The sequence below is a fragment of the Leptinotarsa decemlineata genome, unplaced genomic scaffold (assembly GCF_025532065.1).
Source record: "Leptinotarsa decemlineata unplaced genomic scaffold, Ldec_3_MD MMD2_tig00000035_RagTag_RagTag, whole genome shotgun sequence".
NCBI classification, from domain to species: domain Eukaryota; kingdom Metazoa; phylum Arthropoda; class Insecta; order Coleoptera; family Chrysomelidae; genus Leptinotarsa; species Leptinotarsa decemlineata.
This window is the reverse complement of record NW_027412540.1, coordinates 1,454,348-1,472,065: the sequence shown is the minus strand read 5'-3', so window position 1 is coordinate 1,472,065 and position 17,718 is coordinate 1,454,348. Positions and strand designations below refer to the sequence as shown.

Here is a 17,718-nt window from a genome sequence, read left to right as displayed (position 1 = left end):
ATACAAGGCAACCCTCTTATCAAAGGGTGTTTTTTCAGTTTTTCAAAATATTATTTAAAAGATAGCAAAAGGCCGAGGACAGATTCCTGAGGTACTCGGCATTTAATGCTCATTTAATCTGAAGTTGAACTTTTGAAATTCACTTCTTGAAGACGATCTGAGAGATTTTAATCAAACCACAATATTTTGAGATAAACACAGTCGAATGCTTTCATCAGATCACAAAATACTGCCACTGCAGCCTCACCAAGATTCAGCTGAAGGTACAGTTCTCCTAGAATAGCAAACATTGCATCATTTGTGGTCTTAGAAACTTGAATGTCATATTGATTGGCGTGAAGAATGTGATTTTTGTCAAGAAAAGTTAGCATTCGCTTTTTCATTAATTTTTCAATAATTTAAGATAGACTTTGCAGTAAAGAAATAGTCCTAAAGTTCACGGGTATATTGGAATCATCAATTTTTAGGCAATCTGGAAAAATAGCATTTATAGATTTATTTATAGCTTCTGCTAAGATATCTAATACATCGTTTGGCAGTCAAATAAATATTTCAAGTGAGAGATCATCCCATCCTAAAGAATTTTCATTTTTTAATGCCAGAGAGTATTTCTTTTATTCCGTTTCCAGAGGTAGCTGAAATAATTTGGTATGACTAAATGCCTAAGGTAACTCATTGGATTTGATGTTTTTTTGCTATTTTTTGAGCAATGGAACAGTACTAAATGTTTAATTTGTTTGAACTCAGTTCACTATCAACAAAATATGTTTTGTTTTTTCCTTTTAATTCATTAACAATTTTCTACCCTGCTGTTTATTATTTGCATTTTATATTGGATTGCTGTAATACATTGTTTTCGCATTTTCAATGATTTTTCTATAAATATTTTGACAATTCGAGAAAGGACACAGTTCACTCATTGATTAAGCGGCAGACACCAAGATTATGCAATTTTTGTTTATATGAAAGAGCTACTGACCAAGTCGAAAACTCTAGTAATATTTAAAAATTGGATAAACTTGGTGTCTGTGGCCCAATCAATGAGTGGACTGTGTCCTTTCTCGAATGAAGAAAGTTCACTGTCAAGATTAAAGACATCATCTCGAAAAAATTTGAAACAGATATAGGTACACTGCAAAAAAATGTTTGAACACTAGTTTTATTCTTTTTTTTGTATTTGTATTTCATGATGTATTTGCTTCAAATCTCGGGATCAGCTGCTGATAATGCTGATGATGAATAATAACGTACTACTGTCCTAACAATTTTGTTATTTAGATTATCATATTGTATATTCTTATTTTTTTTTTAATAAAAAAATGGAGTACAATCATCACAGTGAATTCTGGAATGAATTGTAAAAAGTTGATTCAACTCTTTTATAGTTGAAGACAAAAAGTCACATTTTATGTGAAATCCGAATCAAGTTATTTACCGGCATCTGTAAAATTAAATTTATTGTAGAACATTTTATTATATCAGTCAGTTACCACTTAACATCTTTCTATATATTTTTTCAAGGCAGGGGGTCATATTCAGTCAGTTTCTAAAGAGATATTTGATATCAATTTGTTTCATTGATAATACTTGTCTCATTTTATTGTATTCGGTGGTTACTTTTTCAGATAATTCGTTGAGGTAAACAGATTTCCGAGAAATCGTTCATACTTTTATTGTTAACCAAAAGAAAAATTCCAACTATTAATATTTGTTTTCTCAAATATTCCTAATAACCATCAAGTTTATGAACAAATTGTATGGGATTTTTTCATAGTACCATAGTACTTTTGGAGGTTACCAAAATTACTTCTACTACTACTAGACTACTAAAAAACATGTGGCAGTTATTCAGCCTATGAAATGACCACTGTAACTATCATATCAAAAGAAAATGCATATGATTATAATTACAAACATATAAAGATTTTTTCATGTGGGCAGGTATATGTGTGGGTTAATATATTTGTTCACACATACACCCAAGTGCTACTTAGGTGTATATGTGTGTTTAGATATTTTTCCTCCACCACAAATGGGATTGAATTCATTTAATTTATATTGAACTGGTTCATTTTCACCAAATGTATTTTCAGGTCCTAAAAGGACTGTACCTGATTTAAAAATCATACATACCTGGATTATTCTCCTCACATAAGGATTCTAAACAAACAGTCTCTGTTGGACTGGGGCTAGTACAGTCTTGTTTAGGAAGTTCTGGATTCCTGTCGATACATTCTGCCATTCTATCTACCTATCTACAGGCTACAATCATCAAACCTCTCACAACACATTTCCTAGATGAAAAAAATAAATTATTAATAATGGCCTTCCAAAAATATAAGATATTCTTTACCACATGCTTTTAAAGTAATTGCTAATAGAATTCCATGAACATTATTGAATTATAGTAAATTTTTGATATATGTACTGTAACCAAAAATGCTGACTTAAAGGTGAACAATGAACTGAATAAAATCGAAATGAACATAAATAAATACTAGCTGAAACCATACCAACTTGGCCAAGCCCGAAAAAATTTAAACATCTCAAGTTAACTAACTACATCAGATGGTCTGATGGTAGCCTTATAATTTGCAAGTAAAAATGTTTGTTAAAATTTTATACCCTTTCAAAGAAATACACAAATGGCCATCTTAAAATATATACAATTCATTAGCACCTTGGCACCATTACCAGATTACAAATATCACGATTCACGATAAAACTGACAGAACACACAAAACCAAAACCTTTAGAATATTGTTCTGTGATCTGTCGTCAATCCACTGAAAAAACATGTGAATCTGGCCCCGGAGAAAATATACGCGGTAAAAGGTCAAGGTGAGTCAAGTTTGTTTTTTCAAACATTTATTATATTTTTTTCTCCACTTTTTAGAAAGATGTTCCTGAATTACAAATCAGTTTATTGAATAACTCAAAAGTAGAGGTTTCTAATGACATAAATGGGCTATCAATCACCATACCAGGGTTGTGCTGACAGGAAAAAATTTTGTAATGATCAAACCTGTGAAAATGTAATGAATTGTAATGACAGTTGATGTTGCCAACATAAACTTGGTGTAATGTAGAGAAACCCTATATTTAAATGACTCAATTTTCATATTTAGTCGTTTTCAAAAATAAAAGATTGAAAATGGGTGAACATTAAAAAATAAAACACATTATATTATAATAAAAAAAAATTATATTTATTTTTTCGTGCAAAATCAAACTGAAATACTTCACGTAAAACATGTATCAAAGATAAAACTAGCATGTCACTGACAGTGGTGACAGTGACAGAGTTCAGGTTCAGAGTCAGATGTCACTGATCACTGACGCCAGTTTGTGACAGGTTTCACAGTCAACTGTCTGTTATATCTCTTTCTCTCTCTAGTTTGGGTGTTACTCAACTGTCAATTATCATTTCTCAACAGATAACAGATGTCTCTTAGAAATCTTAGCATACTTCTTCTCAAAATGGATGTGACCTGACCGCAGAAGTCATCTGTGACGTGACCTTGATTAGATTCAGGAAATGTAATGATTTTAGCTATATTTTGAAATGTACGCAATGATGTAATGATAGAAGTGAATTGTAATGAAATCATTACAATTATAATGATCAGCACAACGCTGCACCATACGCTCTCTAAAGTATATTGTAAATAAATATAAATCACAAAATCCCTAATTATTCGACTACAATAGTGATTTTGATAGAATTATGGAATTTTGGGACTATAGTGGTTGCTATCTTCAGATTCTTTTTTCAAGAAAATAATTTTCATCAGGAAAATATGCTGTCGTTTTTTTTTCATTTGGAATTGTACGAAATTTCGATTAGTATTGCTTTCCCATTTGTTCACCGTTCAATATGTAGAGTTTGTGATTATATGATCCATCCGCATGAAGTACTGTTTTTATACAATATTTTTCCTTCGTTTAGTACGTGCAGAATATATGTTTTGAATTCCTTGTTTTGAATGACAGTCGAATTTTTATTTCAATTACAAGTGTAGCTCATTCATTTTTTACCATCATGAAAGATATTACCCTCATTGCCGATAAAAATATTATTTTGTTGTATGTCTGTATTGAAAATCGAATTTATATCAGAACAATACATCAACGTGTGCATCAGTATTAGTTCAGAGTTATCTCAACAACAGCATCCAAAACGGTATTAGCAACTTTTCCAGAATGAGTTTCAAATCTCAGCAGCTTCCACAATACATTAGCGTGTGCAATATCAGTTCACAGTCATCTCAACAACAGCATCCAAAACCATTTATGAGCAACCTTTCCACAACCAGTTTCAAATCTCAACAGTTTCCATTTTTTTTAGTCTATAGTTGCATATTATGAGACTAGCAGTCGTCGATATTCAAGGATTTGTTATTGAGAAACAATGGGGAATGTTCCTCCTGACGAAAATCAAGTAGTTTTCATAAAAGAGTTCTACAACAACGCATTTTAAACTTATCATTTCAACCTTTTTCTTTAAAAAATTATTTAAATACTTAAAAAAGAGAAATGAAATAATTCATTCAACATTTAAAGGGATTCGTTTCTATTTCACCATTTGGCAACATCGGTTATAGCTAATAAAGGACAATGAATCTGTTACCTGTATGAGACAAACAAAGATGACATATTTCAGAGGCGTGCTGTTCTGTTTACTTATGTTCCGAGTTCCGAGACATTTTGTGTCATATAACATTTTGTGCATCTAACCTATCTTCCTCTATATAAATAAATAACGAAACAACTGTTGTTTATATGGCTTGTGGAGGTGGTATTGAACTATAATTTACATTTTGCCTTGATTGTTGATTTATAAAGATAATTTTCCTTTTTTAAAGTAGAATATCTAGGTAACCTGATCTCCGATTTAACATTCTAGGCGCTGTTGCCAATATGTGAATTAGAAACAAATCCCTTTAAAAATTAAAACCCAACATTTGAAACATCAATTTGAATACTTTTCGAAGTGAATTTGAAAAACTCATGAATCAAACTCCACTTTATTTTGTTCAAACTTGCATTTGCTGTAATAACCCAAATTGAGGAACATTCCCCATTCCACCCCAAGGAGATTGCCATCAAGATCGGTAATCAATGTAACAATTTTCTGATTTTAACGCCGAAATCATTCTTCTTCTTTAGCAAAAACGATAGAAAAGGCGTTGCATATGTGGAAAAAAACATTAATGGTTTGAAATATTCTTCAGGCTTCGTGGAATATCATCTACTGAATAGCATCCTCAAGGAATATCTACATAATGTTGATATCATTTATGTGCGTGGTCATCAGAAAAAAAAGCCTTTCTGGATGACAGACTGCACCTATTCAATATATACACAACCGTTGTGAATTTCGAAGAATTTGAAGATTCATGTTGATGTGTTCCAAAATTGGAGAAAAACACGCCGTTCTGCATGCATCATTCCAAAAGAAATTTGTTCAGCTGCAGTCTCAATAACGTTGATATTTTATATAAATGGCTTTATAATATATATTTTATAATATATATAATATATATTTTTAATAAAATGCATGTCACACACATCTTTGTTTGATGTCGAAAATATGAAATAACAAAAATGATATACAAGGGTTTATAGTGATGAATAAACATCATGTTGAAAGATACAAGGTTGGTAAAAAACAACTCACATACATAGGACATTTTAAAAATAAAGAAAAAGTGTTTGTGTGTCAGTCTGAATTGTTACCACATTTTATCTCAAAACCCCAACTCAAATGTCAACAAAATGAGTTAGACAAAATGCAAAATTGAAAAAGGTTGACTGATGATTCGTTGGGTCTTTTCAAGAGAAGCTGTATTTTATATTTTGAATTCATTCGGGAAATTATTATAGATGATTGATATATTGATATTAGACATTAAATATAAATTACGATATTTGGAAATTCATTTCGTGTTGTAGTTTTATCGAAATTCCTATTCAAAATAGCATTTTTTGATATAGATACCGGACGAGTTCTTTTGTGTAGGTAACCTGAGTTTTATTTGTACAAGTCAAAGGCGTTAGGTGTGGTGACGAGTTCATCATGAAAAAAGGGGGTAAGGTGGATTCTGAGACAAGTTCAAGTAATTTTCTGTCGAAATCCATAGCAGTTCAAGAGGGAATAATAATACTCAGACATTCAAAATTTCTATTTAAATTTTTTGGGAAAGAAAGTTTTTGGCTTTCTACTACTCCATCTTGATACAAAAAATGTGGGAATCTTCCAAAGAAAGGAAGGAAGTAATCAATTTTAAAATAAGTAACTCTATACATCATGCAAAGAAGTAACTTTCAGACACAAACTGGAAGAAAAAGCCCTCCTGAAACAGCTACTTTCATATAAACATTGGATTACACGAAAGAAAAATTCTCTCGAAACAAATACTTTTATATGAACACTGAATTATACAGAAGACACTATTCTCTACTCATACTCTACATTCTTTATGGAATAAAATCAGATAACATTCATAGGAATTCTACATTAAATGAATGGTAAAAAATTAAAATAAAATCATTTTTCTAGATATCGGACGAGTCCATTATTTCTGCATGAGATATTAATTATATTCGCGAGTCCATTATAAAAGGAAGTGAGGTGAATTCTTGGACATATAAACATTTCAAAGTAACGATACTGTCAAATATGGAAAATCGTCATATAATTCAAATCCATTCAAGCAAATACATGAATTGGAAGATATTTCAACCTCAACTTTGATATTCCAAAACAAAAACACTCAGTATTCACAGTTCTATCTTTATTATTCCAAGGTCATAGATATCAAAATTGATATGATTACAAGATATGCTTAATTCAGATGCGTATTGAGCATTTTATCTCAGTACGGTGACCGGAGAAAAGTTACAACCTCAGCATATGAATTTTTATGAATATTGAGAGAGGTCAAGATCATCAACGGGTATTAGAAATTCATTCGGTATTCATTGATCACTCTCCGAAAACGGAGCTTTCGGAATGCAAAGTAAATAATTTTCTTCGTGACTATTCATTTGATATAAAATAACATTACCCCAAAATATATCGACATCATAACACGTTTGCGGTTGATTTATCAATTTATCACTTCGTGTCATTACATTTGGAAACTGAGTTTTAGTTTGGAGAAATAATAGCCCACACATGTTGGAAAGTTTGTCATGGTGTGGTGGTCGCCAATAGAAAACATTTGTCATCCAATTGGTTCAAAATCCAATTTCATTTTGTTCAATCGAATATAATTAGGGGATTTGGACTTAATTATCCGTTGAGTTATCGATTTTTGAGTTCGTTCGAATAAATAATTCAAAGAAAAATACAGACATAAAGAGTGTGATGAAAATATATTATACAGCGAGACAGCCAAATACAGGTTATTAAATGCGAGACAAAGTTGAAAATAATTGAAAAATAACGTTATACAGGGATACAGGGTGACAAAATGAACGAAAACGGTTGAGAAATACAGAAAATATACAAGGTGATGTGAATATATTAAACAGCGAGACAAGGAAATTTATGTTACTGAATGTGGAACGAGGTGGATAATAATACAAAACACTAACAACGTTGTACATGGAGACAGAAAGCTCCACACAGTGGTTGAGATTCACATTATTGGTTGTACTTTAAGCTTATTCGGGACATAAACCAACACTCACAAAGTACCTAAAATTGAGCCCAAGTGACTGTAAGTAAAGTAAAACCCCAACAACTTCCAATCTCCAGCGACAGATATGGACTCTTTTCCCATGAAGAAATGTTATCCCCTCGCAACTATGACATAACAGTCCTTGAGTATGAAGTGTAAATATTGGGATCATAACAGAAAAACATAGCCATTTCAGACGTCTCAGAATTTTTAAGCTCTATGCCGCTCATTTCAAGCGTTGTTTCGTTCGTTTCAAACGCTATTTCGATTATTTCAAGCGCCATTTCCGCTATTCAAAGCATTGTTTCGATCGTTTCAAGCGTTATTTCGATCGTTTCAAGCACTATTTTCACCGTTTTGAGCTTTGTTTTGATCGTTTTATAAGCCATTTTGAACGTTTCAAGTGCTATTTCGATCGTTTCAAGCGCTATTTCGCCCGTTTCAAGCGTTATTTCGATCGTTCCAAGCACTATTTCACCCGTTGCAAGCGTTTGATCCCATCCAGAGCAGTTTTTTCGTCAAACTTTGTGGTTATCAACCCCCAAAAAGGGGAGATATAATGCCCCAAGTCAGCGCAGAGCGGCATTTTTCTGTGATAAAATGTTTGAATTTCTTCAAAATGTTCAAATATCTGTAATAGAAACTAAAATCTCAGCTGCGCGAACGCTTTTATTTTCTAACGTTAAGTATGTGTCGGTAGGGTGTAACGAAGTTCACCATGAAATCCACTCGTTGCGCATGACCAGCACCCATGTACACATTGAAGGATCGCACGTTGAAATGTTAGAATCATGTTAAACTGCCATGTTTTACGTTTCTCATTAGGATCGCACGTTGAAACGCTAGACATCCGTTAAACCAACATGTTTTTTAAATGATGTATTTCCACGTACCCTGTACACTTCGACGCCATAGTTTTTTTTTAATAATATATTTTGAGACAACGTTACAGCCTCGGTAAACTATCACGTTTTTTTCTTAAATGATGTATTCTGCCACACCTTGTACGCATTAACGTCATGTTTACCCTTCAATGATGTATTTTGAGACACCCTGTATACTCTACTGAATGTCCGTGACATTTCCGCCATGTTTTTTCTCTTCATTCTGATTATTTATTCATCATTACTTTCGAGCTTCCAATATACAATTTTTATCGAGTCGTATTCTTGACCCTTCATGCTCAATTTTGAAACCGGCAACGCCTCAAACAACAATTTACTTTACAACCGATAACACCGAACCTGCCATGCTTGCGTTGGCGACGTATCAACTCGATACTATCGCTCCACCTCTCTTTGCATAGATTACGTCACACGTGTCTCTCTCACTCTTACACACACAAACAAACACATTTTATAAAATATCAATTCTTTCCCAAATCTAATGATATTTTCCATCTACATGCAAATGACGTCACAATTTCCCTAAAATTCTACGAAAACCAAAAAACGCGGTTGAGTATAGAAAATGAGTCAATTTCGGTCCCGACAAAACAACCGCCATAAATATCAACAATTATCAATTACTCCCAATATTCCACGTTGGTGTCGAGGATAAGAACAACGTCTACCACGCCGACGACCTGGGTTCGATTCTCATACCGATAAACTTTTCTTCAATTGAATTTCTCCCAATTGTCGATGATCACGTGACTGGTATGTGGCAAGTGGGCTCAGGTTTGAAGGCCCAAGAGGTGAGGTGGAGTCCTACGGGGGCTAAGGGTCTGGGGATAAGTCCCAAGGGGGCCCGAGAGGATGAGGGGGTGTCCCAAGTGGGCCCACGCTCTTCGAATCTTATTATACTTATTCCATCCTGCATCGATTATGTCACACGTTTCTCTCTCCCACTCTTCGAAACACACCTACCTTGAGTTGGGTGTTCCACAAGGTTCCGATCGGATGTCATGAAAATTGGTAAAAAAAATCATCTACTGAGTATTCTCAAACCTAGTTCTGTTTTCGGTAGTGGGAGTTTTGCGCCACTGCCGGTAGACGAGAATTTTGGAGGCGAGAGCTTGCTCGCAATTTTTGTTGAACTAAGGTTTAACGTTATAAGGTCGTTTCATTGAAAAAGGAATATCTGCATCCATGGATGATAGAATAACTTCCGTGATTTGAGAAGCACAAATCGATGGATCTTCAGAACTGAAACAAACATCTAGCCAGGGACAATTTCGGAAATGGTCTTGAAGATCCTCCCATTAGAATTGATCCCCAACATTTATCGGTAATTCACTCAACACTGAAATGAGTTTGTGGTCAGAAGATCCCAATGGAGACCTTTCGGTGACTGTGTAAATTACTGGATTAGTTGTTAGGTATAAATCCACAAGACCAGCATATTCTCCATCACGGTCAGGAATCTTGGTTGGCTCATTTATAATTTGAGTAAGTCCGCTGTTTATTGCGAAAGTCTCAGCTTCGCGACATTGTTCGTCGTTGATATTTGAAAATTTGAGCCATTTTATATTGTAGACATTGAAGTCATCGAATATGGAAATCACAGTAGAATCATATTAGACAATGAAAGGAATTGAAAAACATCAATGTTTTCATTTGAAAAACGAAAAAAGGTTCTACGGAATTGAGGATGTTGTGAGACGTTCCAAATGAAGGCGGGTAAGATGTGAGGTTATTTCTGTTTCCCAGCGGGTATTTTGACGATTCTGTTTTAGTAATACTGATTATAACTTTATAATAAAACGGAACATGGCCTAGAAACCCTAAACAAACCATAGATGTTTTTTGCCGCTCAAGTAATCAAAACGTATTTGTCTGTGATTCAAATACATTCATTCTGGCGTTGAAACGATAAAGTCACATCAACTACGATTTAAAACATCTTCATCATGATTCAAATCAAAACTAGCGTGAGGTTGACTGGATTTGACATCTGACACAAACTGAATCATTCCATTCTGGCAAATCTCATTATTAATGACGTAACTATGAATCGTTTTTGAATCCACAATTGAATACGATTAAATGCCAGAAAACACCTTATATTTTTCTCGAATGTCCAATTAGTACTACTTCTGAAAATGATTAAAACCAATTCATACAGAAAGGAATACCAGCTCCTCTGAATATGTCTACAGTCTTGGGAAGATTAAATGTTAGCATAATAAAAATTATATGCAAATTCATGAAGTGTAACCATATTAAATTATAATAGTGGTGGGGGGCACACCTACACCTTTTCCCAAATATATTCTTTTCAATACTAGTATCAAATAACCTTTGTATGCTTTATTTGTCCGGTGAATACCTACTAACAAGTTAAGATAGAACGTAGATTCTCGTGTCAAAAGTTACAATTACGCAACAACAATTCAATTGACGTTGACTAAGGGCCGGTTTATCAATCGCCAGCTAACTTCATTTGACTAATGGTTTTGTCTTAGCTCCTAGTCAAACTGTTTTTCGTTATCATGTTACCATCAACTGGTAGCTGAAGTCTCGGTGACCGTAACAGTCGCTAGAAAGTGATAGTTTTTTTATTTAAGCTGACAGTTATGTCACAGAATATCAGTTCCGATATTCTGTGGTTATGTGGTCGCGCATGCGAAATTAGGTTATTTATGTTTTTTGTGATAATTTGAGAAATACTTTTTGCAAGTAAAGGGTTAATTACTATAATTGTTTGATTAAAGAAGTTTTCCATTTGTTGAATGACGAAGATGAGGATATATTGGAGTTCAAAGAAGACCTTACATTGTTAATGAACGTAATGATGCTTTCAAAGAATTACATGAGGTAGAGACTTACAGGTCCTGATGTAGAGGAATTAAAATCAAATTCAACTCTTTTCCAGGCCTCTTCTTCCATGTGATGGCATCAGTTTTTTTTTGCACTCAATGATAAATTTATAGGAATTGTCAATTTTTATTAGGAGTGATCTGTCTGTTTCGGTAAAATTGGATGTTCTTTTATTGCTCATTTTCGTTTTTCATATGCCCTCTCAACTCATATAGGTTATTATGTATAACTCATGAACTTTTTGTTAGCAGTTGTCATTTTTGAAAATCAATCATCCAATAAAAACAAGCCCCTGAAATAGTCACTTATGCCAACCTTAGGTAACTAACCGTTATTAAACATTAGCATCAGTCAGGGTATGATAAACGATTTGAGTAGTAACTGCAACATTGACTATCAGCTAAGCTTAGCTTCGAGGTAGCTAACAGGAGCATTTAACTACATATTGATAAACCGGCCCTAAGCGTCTATCAACAACATAAACACGTAGTTTGTTTTGACAAGATATACGTCTCCGGACGAAGCGATTATTGCATAACCATTTCGTATTAGTCTATTATATACGGCATAATATTAATATAGGAGGAGAGACTGGTCTACTGCGCCCTAAGGGCAGCAAAGACCGAAAAAAAGAAGAAGAAGAAGATAACCTTGTACTCAGTTTTGTATGTAGTATGTAATGTTTCCAAAATAACGGTGTACTCTTTGAAAATACCTAGAAAAACAAGCTGGAATAGCAGCATCCTATGTTGTAGCGAGTAGGTGTATCTGGTGTATTAATCTTTGATATTTTCGAAGATACGTGATTGTATCTCATTGCTTGGAAATGTTCACTACTAAAGCATTTATTAAGAAGACTAGAATAGGAAACTTTTTGAAGGTAAAATTAGTCAATACAGGTTTACCTAAATAAATGTGATACTTTCTATTGCAGAATGTGAGAGAACATTATATTCGAGATGACATATATTGTGGAATTCCAATATGTTCAAAATGTAGTTTTATCAATTCCAACTTATCTAGAAATCATGTTAATAGTTGTTCACTTGTGAACCATAATCATTACTTGATATTGGACACCAATATTATTCTAGATCAGGTACAATATGTTCTTTTCAATTAATTTATATATAATTTTTCATCAACTATCTTACAGATGGACGTTCTAGAGGAGCCTGTACTTGGAAATGTAATCATACTACATACTGTTTTGAAAGAAGTTAAACACCGCAGTTTGCCAATTTACAAACGGCTGCACAGTATCATAGAAAATCCCACTAGACATTTTTATGTCTTTACAAATGATCACCACAAGTAAAGATTTTTGTATTGATAAGTAATCTATTGAATTTTTTCAGGATTTTTTCAGAGACTACACCGTAACTTTTACTTTATTGAAGCCACACAAAAACTAACGCATCACTTACATTTTGTAATTTATAGGAAAATTTATTACTTTTCAGCAGCACTTTGTATAATTTGTGATGGAATATGGCTAAAAATATCATTTGCACATGAGTAGAAATGTTTTTAGTGTTTCCAAAAAAATAAAGTCAGGCTATTATTTGCTCAAGAACACTGACTAGGGTGTGAGCAAATGGTGCAAAATGCTTTTCCCAGATGATTCCTGATTCAGCTATACGAATCAGATTAACTTATGCCAGTATATAGGAAAGCTAGTGGGTGCTATGCGCATTAATATTTTCAAGATACCGAAGGTTTTAGGGAACAATTAGATAATTATGGTGTGAGAAGAGTTTTATGTCATAGTTATAAGTATGAAGCCTGCAACAGCAGATATAAGAGACATTTTAGAGGACCACGTCTTCCTAATGCACCATTTATCAGCCATCATTTTTTACCAGCGTGAAGTTGGCATTTACTTTTCAGCAGTCACTTTGATTGCAGCACACAAATTAGCAGTTTTGTTGGTGAGAAAACAATATTTGCAATAGTTACTGACAGCTTAAAATTTACAGAGTATATTAGAAAACATCTTAGGAACATACATTTGCAAAAGGTATGAGCGGGTGTAATCTATCCCTGAATATTAAAGACCAGACATAAACCCTTTGACAATTCACAGATTATGGTAGAAGACACCTTAGGAATATTCAGTATCGATTTCATCAATTTGTTAGTGGTTAAGGGGATTTAGTACACCCCTAAATGATAAGTCATTTTATAGTCTGGTAGAGATGGCCACATTTTCTTCAAGTGAGTTTTTACAATTATATTGATGATGAAAAATACGAAAAAAAGAATGTAACTATCCTTACTTAAAAGTGAAAACCATCAAAGAGAGATCAAATCAAAATATGCTTTATTACCCAAGATCTGAACATCTTCTTGGCAAATTCAAAGTAAAATGTGTATATGGGACAATTAATAAATATAAACTATAAAATAATGCTTAGAGACAAGAGCAGAGTACATGGACAGAACAATATTGAGCCCAGCTGAACAGATACAAATATAAGTATATGAATATAGAGTAAATGTAAATATATTATGCTACATAATGAACATTGATAGCCATTTCGTGTTGATTTCAATAACTTGTTTACACAAAGCTACATGCCAATTACTCGATAGAACCTTGGTAGAATTCGTCCACACTATAATAGGGCCTCCCAACAAGGAATTCTTTTACTTCCTTTCTGAATTATTTTTCATTATATATTTGCCTTAAATTAATGGGAAGGTGATTGAATTACTTCTTGCTATTGAAAATAATAGAATTTTGTGTAAGGGCAGTAGGTGTTGGAGGGAAATGAAGTAAGACTGACGTGTACTATAAGTTGAGGTGGTATTAAATTGATTTTTATATTTTTTGTGGATGAGACACACTGTTTCCAAAATAAAAAGACATACTGAGGTCAGAATTTTTTGCTTCACAAATAATGGGCGGCATGAATACCTGTAGCTAGCCTTGCATAAATATCTGATGGATCTTTTTTGTAGAGAGAATACCATATTGAAACGAAATTGTGCACAATTTCCCCAGAAACAAATTGCATAACGTAAATAGGATTCAATTTGTGCAAAATAAACTGATCTTGTGATAGTAGTGTCTTAACTTTCTTGCAGTGAGAGGCATGACATCCTGCTGCTAGTCTTTTACATAAATAGTCGACATGGGAATCAAATTTTAGGTTTTCATCAATGAAGAGCCCTAAAAATTTGTTTTTTTCCAAATTTTCAATTTTTACATTTTCCAAGAGTACTCCTATGTTACATCTAAACGTGACCACATTTGTTTTGTCGATGTTGAATGATAAAAGATTAGAATCACACCACTCTTTCACCCTTCTTATGTCGACGATGATTTGATCAAGTAAAATTGAGGCGGTATTGCTATGCCAGAGGATAGTGGTATCGTCAGCGAAACATGTGAATTTACCACTTATGTCAACATGGAGTAAGTCATTGACATAAATGAGAAACAACACCGGTCCCAAAACGGAACCTTGTTGGACCCCACTGCCAATGAAACGTTTCTCTGATGAAATTTCATCTAATAGAACATTCTGCCGCCGATGAGAAAGGTACGTCTCAAACCAAAGTAATGCAGATCCTCTAAATCAGTAAACTTCTAGCTTGCGAAGAAGTAGCATGTTGTCTACACATTTGAAGGCCTTGGTTAGGTCACAAAACATGGCCACCGCATAGAGAATGGAGATAATATTCCGATATAAAATTTCATAATATTAATCTCTCCCAGCTGTCTACACAGTAGGCTCTGGTAAACCTCTGTCGGAAAACAACTATTTTTTTGCTAGTACCACGCTGGATATTGAATTATATCTGACAGACATTTATGCAAGATACCTCACACAGAGGTTAGTCTTGCAGATGTTTCTTGATCGTGCAGCAGTGGGACCATGTTGAGATTATTCAAGTAGATAACTTGCAGACCGCGATTTCGCGGTATTATCTCTCGTCAGTACAGGAAAGATCCTACCCAGACAGCAAAGTGCCTGGGACTCAGTGTTGCCACAAGCTATTTTTCCATCGAGGTAGATTTCTCGAAGGGAGCGGGGTAGAACCGGGGTGGATCCACATTCACATGATGACACCAATCACAGTGACGCATTGACGTATACGTCGTTCTTTATTCTATGATAAATTTGACGATCGTAATCAAAAACATAAGTCACATGTCATCGCATCCAAATTTGGGATCGATGTGTTTTCAAACCATTTCTCGATAATATTAGCAGTCCTCAAGTTTTTTCCATATAACTTCAAAGAATTCGGATTCCATCCTTTACTTCCTTCGCAATGCACAATGATTAGTCGTGATCTTTTGTAGGCTTGATAGGCGTACACATTCTCAAAACATCAGTCCACCCTTTCGTAACTGTGTCGTGAGTATCATACCAAGTTTCATCCGAATAGAAAATTTGCCGTTATTGTTGTCTATATTTATTTATTTATTCATTTATCCTGAATATATACAGACAGAGTCCAATTACATATACACAGTACCTAAACTACACTAAACCTAACACATATATAGATAAAAAGATACAATTGACAATAAAATTATTATAAATATAAAATCCCTATAATGAAATATATGAAATCATTGCAAATAGGTGTTAAAAAATATAGGAAATAGATACGGGCTAGTGTGTAAATTCATAATATATATGTCATATCTTTAAAAATAAAAGAAACATGTAACATTAATTCATTCTTATTGAATAGTGAATAACAGAGATCTGAGATTGGTTGGGGTAATGTTTAAAATATCGATATCAGTGTTTTCAACTAATTTGTTTGTAGTTATCAAGGAGCAATCAACTGGAGAATTTACGTTGAAGTTATGAAATATGCAATCTCTTCGCCTCAGGCGGATATCTGGTATACTGAAATTGATGGAAGCGAGTACATCAGGAAGAAAAATGTTGTTTCGTAATAAATTGAATATGAATAATATTTGAAAATTTTCTCGACGTTTCTTAAGGGTGCTTAAATTAAAATCTTCCATTTGTTTTACATAGGATATCATAAAAGGGTATATTCCATATTTTTTTAGATACATTGACCTGAGATATCGTTTTTGTACCTTTTCCAGCATATCAGAATGCGTCAGCGTTTGGGGTGACCATATTACACATGCATATTCGAGTTTTGAACGAATGTAAGAATTAAAAAGTACTTCATAAGTCTTAAAGGTGAATTCATGACAAGTCCTGAGGATGAATCCAAGCCGTCTGAAACATTCCGCTTGCAGTCTTTCAATATGTTCATTGAAGTTGAAGTTTGAAGTAAACACTACACCTAGATCCTTGATTTCATTGACTCTCTCGATAGGAATATTATCAATGTTATAGAGTCTCTTGAAAGGGTTTCTTTTCCTGGTAAAAGTTATTATTCTACATTTGGATACATTCAAAGCCAGGTCATTATCCTTACAGAAAGCAGATATGGAGATAATGTCATTTTGTATGAAATCAGTATCTTCAAATGATTTGATGGATCTGTAAATTTTCAAGTCATCAGCGTATAACACAAATTTTGTATACCTAATATAATTAGATATATAGTTGACAAACATAACAAAGAGCAAAGGACCTAGTATTGAGCCCTGTGGTACACCCGAAGATGTTATGAAGGTATTTGATTTTCTATCGTTGAATTTCACAAAATTCTCGCGATTCGAAAGATACGACTTGAGTAAAGATGATAAGTTTTCTGAAAAAGAATATGCATGCAATTTCTTTATCAAGATATTGTGGTTGACCTTATCAAAGGCTTTTGCTAAGTCGGTATATATCGTGTCAACTTGAAATTCAATATTATTACCAATATAATCACTAATGAGGATTAAATTTGTAATAGTTGATTTTTTTGGTACAAAACCATGTTGTTCGTTAATTATGACTGGAGACACATGATGATATATCCGATTATATAAAACTTTTTCAAAGATTTTTGATGGCGATGGCAGAACTGTAATGGGCCTATAGTTACAAACTAAACTAGTGTTTCCTGATTTATCTATGGGTGTTATGCGACCAATTTTAAACTTGTCTGGGAATATCTTGTTTCTTATTGAGGCGTTGAATATTTTCTGTAGTGGTATTAAAAGACTGTCAGTATAGGCTTTAAAGAAATAAGCAGGAATACCATCAACACCTATAGCAGACCTAGGCTTCAATGTTTTAATGGCTTCGGCTATTTCAGACTGAGTAATATTTGAAATGTTCAAATGATCTAAGTCATAACTCTGGTAATGCAGATCAGTTGGTGGTGGGGCA

General features: G+C 33.6%; 2 protein-coding genes and 1 long non-coding RNA gene across 8 annotated transcripts in view; 2 read left to right on the top strand and 1 right to left on the bottom strand.

The window, feature by feature from the left end:
• ago (F-box and WD-40 domain protein 7) overlaps nucleotides 1-2,763 on the bottom strand; it is a 115,130-nt gene extending 112,367 nt beyond the window's left edge. For 2 of the 6 annotated variants that reach the window (XM_074171698.1, XM_074171703.1), the window contains exons 1-2: nucleotides 2,626-2,763; nucleotides 2,134-2,294 (exon numbers count right to left, since the gene is read on the bottom strand). In XM_074171698.1, the coding sequence (XP_074027799.1) occupies nucleotides 2,134-2,242 (109 nt within the window). In that variant the 5' untranslated portion in view covers nucleotides 2,243-2,294; nucleotides 2,626-2,763. Of the gene's footprint in view, nucleotides 1-2,133; nucleotides 2,295-2,353; nucleotides 2,428-2,513 lie in introns of all 6 variants that reach the window. The other 4 variants (XM_074171699.1, XM_074171700.1, XM_074171702.1 and 1 more) reach the window with 4 other exon arrangements.
• On the top strand, nucleotides 2,737-2,975 carry LOC141480953 (uncharacterized). Its single transcript, XR_012464659.1, has 2 exons — nucleotides 2,737-2,841; nucleotides 2,897-2,975. It is a non-coding gene; the product is annotated as an uncharacterized lncRNA (long non-coding RNA).
• A 9,110-nt stretch (nucleotides 2,976-12,085) lies between these two features.
• Dis3 (exosome complex exonuclease RRP44-like protein Dis3) overlaps nucleotides 12,086-17,718 on the top strand; it is a 42,137-nt gene continuing 36,504 nt past the window's right edge. The window contains exons 1-3 of the mRNA XM_023168064.2: nucleotides 12,086-12,329; nucleotides 12,384-12,548; nucleotides 12,606-12,763. Of these exons, the coding sequence (XP_023023832.2) occupies nucleotides 12,276-12,329; nucleotides 12,384-12,548; nucleotides 12,606-12,763 (377 nt within the window). The 5' untranslated portion in view covers nucleotides 12,086-12,275. The remainder of the gene's footprint in view (nucleotides 12,330-12,383; nucleotides 12,549-12,605; nucleotides 12,764-17,718) is intronic.